A 3,854-nucleotide genomic window follows, 5' to 3' on the forward strand; every position below is an offset into this window, starting at 1 on the left:
TTGATTCAGTGACTGGGATAATCGGGATGGGAGTGTCAGAGACCATGCGACTGGCACAGGACAGAGCAGAGTTTAGGGCTGTTGTACACAGGGTCGCTATGAGTCGCAAGCAATTCGACGGCACATAACAACAACAAACAACATTATTTTCTGTGCGTGTATCGTCAAATTGTATCTGACAGGTACAGGAGGAGATGGCCCCTCCTTCTCTGCCAGAGTATCTGGTGGATTTGAACCACATATCTCTGGGATTGCAGTACAACTTCTTGCCACTGGCCACCAGAGCTCCCTAGAGGTATGCATTTCTATGTTTACTGCTGCAAAGCAGCAAGAGATGGAAGCAGTCCAGGTGCCCATCAATAAACAAATGGATAGAAAAAACTATGATACATATACACAATGGAAAATTACGCAGGACTGAAAATCAGTGAACTTGTAAAACATTATACAACAAGGATAAGCGTAGAAGACACTGCTGAGTAAAAATATCTCAGTCACAAAAGGGCAAATAGTATTAGGAAACAGCCAGTGGGGATCTGAAAAGATGACTTAGTAGTGGGCCCAGATCAATGTTGGTTAATTTTACAAGAAATATTTAAGAAAGATTGTATGAAACACAATGTGAATGAAAAGCCAAAAATTAAATTTTTAAAAAAGAACACATATTGCACAAGAGTGCTATTATAAAACTGGACTGACACTAAGGGCAGTCAAGAGAAGAGAAAAGAGTGAACCGATAATAACACTGCACTGGAACACATGAAGGACAGGACTGTCTGAAAGGAATGTATGATTATGCATTATATGCATGACAATTAACATCTAGAACAAGACATGCACTAGAGGGTATACTGGGGGAGGGGGAAGGCAGGGCAAGGGAGGAAAATTCATCAAAGAGAACTTTCTGTAAACTCTCATTAAGATCACAATTTAAAAAACAAAAAAACCCCAAAGCAGAAAAATACTAACTATAACATGAACTGCCAGAAGGAAAAGGAAAAAAATCCTTTCAGAAGTAGTAAACCCAGGATGGTCCTTAGGTGGGAGGATAAAGAAACATTCTCTTATATACGTGATATGTAGATTGGAGGAATCAGTCCCTGGAAGGTCAGGAAAAAAAAGAGAGAATGGACTAACATCAATGCAACAGTAGGCTCAAACATAACTGTGAAGGTAACACAGGACTGAACAGTATTTCATTCTATTATGCACAGGTCTACTTAAGCTGGAAATCAATGCAGCAGTACTGAACAACTAACTTTCTAGGAATGTTCAGAGACAATGGGTAATGTTTTTTGTTTAAATATGTAACTACCATATTCGAGGGCACTCCAGTAGCACAGTCCATAAGGAACTATGTTGCCAATCCAAAGACTGGCAAATCAACCAAAGGCTTGTTGAGAGAAAGATGGGCAACCTCCTCCAGTTTCAACTCGATAGCAATGAGTGAGTTGAGTCACCATATCCTACATTTCTACACCAATTTCAGTAGCTACATAAGCAACCTATAATTATAGTCGTTGGTTTTTGCCAAGGAAATAAGATTTCTTTTTTTTTTTAATTGCTAAGATTCTGAACAAGACACGATGCAAATCTTATGACACTGGTACATGTCATTTAATGCTGATAGTTAAGTTTCCTCATCCCTTAAAGGACACAATAAAATGAAAAGGATTAAGAGTAAAATACAACTTAATCATACAACTATTACTGTTCTAAGAGAGGTCAGTGAGTGTGAAGATGGCACAGGATCATGCATGCAATGTCTCGATCTGTTGTCCAAAGGGCCTGTGAGACGAACTGACTGGGTGGGTACCTAACAAAAATACGCCCTGATGGTGTAGTGCTGTTAACCCATTTACTGCAGTTCTAATGTTATCGGCAACTCTGTGAGAGAAGGATGGACAATCTCCTTCTGAGTAATTTACAGCCTTGGAAAACCACTGGAAGATCGGCCATGAAGAGTTCCAACTGTTATGAACAAATCCCAACTCTACTAACTCGTGAGCATGTGATGGTGCCCTGTTAAATGTTTAGCCACAAACCAAGGTCAGGACATCAAACCTACCCAGCTGTTCTGAGGGACAGAAACATGGCAGTTTACTTTCAGAAGGATTACTGCCTTGTAAACACTGTGGGGCAGTTCAACTCAGTCTGGTATTAACACAGTGAATTAAAGAAAACTCAACGCCACTGATGCTTGCTTGTTTAAAGTATATCCTAATAAAACCAAACCCATTATCCTCGCTTTGATTCACTTTTTCTTTAAGGATTATGCAATTATTTATGTAAAACACAGCTATTAAAAGAGAGAATATTAAAGGGATTATAGTATCAAGCTCTTCCAATTAACGGCACTCTGACAAAAATTAAGAGTAACAGCTTGTTCTTCACTGCAGTGTCTATTATGGCAGATAATTACAAATTGAAGAAATTATACACTTCAAATTAGTTATTAGTCACTAACATTTCGTTCATGTAATGAAAATCCCCTAAACCCATAACCCCATTGCATGAGGTATATACTGTAAATCTAGCCGAATTCAATAATAAACGGTATGGCACAACATAACCCTGAACCACACAGGTTTAAGATTTTCGACAGGAGGACCAACAATGGGAAGAACTATGGCCTCAAAGTCCGTGCCTTCGGATCAAACGGTAAAATTTGCAAAAAAGAAATTAACGCACCTTAAACCCTTCCCTGCCTCTTACGCTGTCACTTATAAACTAAAAATCAAACTCCCCGTTAAATTCAAAAGTTTACGCTCCAGGAACCTGACACCGCACACATCAGGTGGTTTCCTTTTGTCGTTTAACGATGACACAGCTTTCTTGCTGAAAAGCTCACGACTGATTATGAACTCACTACGCGTCGAATGGGCCATCCGAACACCTGGCGCTAAGCGGGCTTCAGAGCGACTGGGTGGGTCCTCGGGGCCTAAAGTTGGACAGCGGCCCTGCGGGCAGGGTCGGGGGCCTGCGCCCCAAAGCGGCGGGGGTCAGCGGGGGCCTGGCCCGCGCGCCGCCACCGCCCCGCTCCCTGCGCACAGCGGCCGGCCCGGCGCTTCGGGGTCAGGCGGGCGGCAGGGCCCAGGCCTGACATGGGCCTAAGCGAAGGGAGAGACGCGGGGACTAAAGGACCAGGAGGCCGGAGTTCTCGGCGACCGACAAAGTCTGGGGCGCCGGCGCCTTAAGAAAGAGCGGTTCGCGGTCTGCACAGCAGCTACGGGGAGAGAGGCTGCATAGGGGCGTCTCTAAGGCTGGGAGTCAAACACAACGAGAAAACTGACAACCAAGGTACGGAAGGGGTCACCGCAGGCCAGAGCGGGTGCCGCCGACCCACGTCGGGCCCCGCCCCCTTTACCTGCCACGAACACCACGAAGACCGAACCGCTCCTCTTGGCCAACGCGATGGCGGCCGGAATGGAGCCCTGGAACCACAGCATCGTTCCCCTCGGGCCCAGGCGCTCACTCGGGTGTCCTCTTCGTGGTCCAGGCGCCGGCCCCGCCCTCCCACCTCAGTCGAGCCTACGGCCCCCGCAGCCCCAGATGGCCCAGCCCCCGCCTCCCGCTCCGCACTCGCACACCCGCCCGGAAGTGGGGCCCCTGGGAGACGCGCAAGCGCGAGACGGAAGAGCACCGGCGTCACGTGACGCCATTCGTAGACTGAAACTCCGCCCACCCGCCCTGCTTCGTGTTGTTTTGTCGGTAGCTGCGTGTGTGCCGGCCCCCTGCTACGCTCAGGCCTGTAGTCCCGGAAGTAGAAGGGGGGCAGGTTGACGAACAGCGATGAGGTCCGAGAGTTCTTTTATAAGCATGACGGGAATGGTAGTCTTCAGCTTTTCCCCGTC

General features: G+C 46.5%; 1 protein-coding gene across 1 annotated transcript in view; it reads right to left on the reverse strand.

The window, feature by feature from the left end:
* UBXN4 (UBX domain protein 4) overlaps positions 1 to 3,473 on the reverse strand; it is a 50,913-nt gene extending 47,440 nt beyond the window's left edge. Inside the window, exon 1 of the mRNA XM_006880733.1 lies at positions 3,368 to 3,473. Within this exon, the coding sequence (XP_006880795.1) occupies positions 3,368 to 3,449 (82 nt within the window). The 5' untranslated portion in view covers positions 3,450 to 3,473. The remainder of the gene's footprint in view (positions 1 to 3,367) is intronic.
* Between the last annotated feature and the right edge of the window lie 381 nt (positions 3,474 to 3,854).

The sequence above is a fragment of the Elephantulus edwardii genome, unplaced genomic scaffold (genome assembly GCF_000299155.1).
Source record: "Elephantulus edwardii isolate Elephantulus edwardi_28Jun2011 unplaced genomic scaffold, EleEdw1.0 scaffold00010, whole genome shotgun sequence".
NCBI classification, from domain to species: Eukaryota; Metazoa; Chordata; class Mammalia; order Macroscelidea; family Macroscelididae; genus Elephantulus; species Elephantulus edwardii.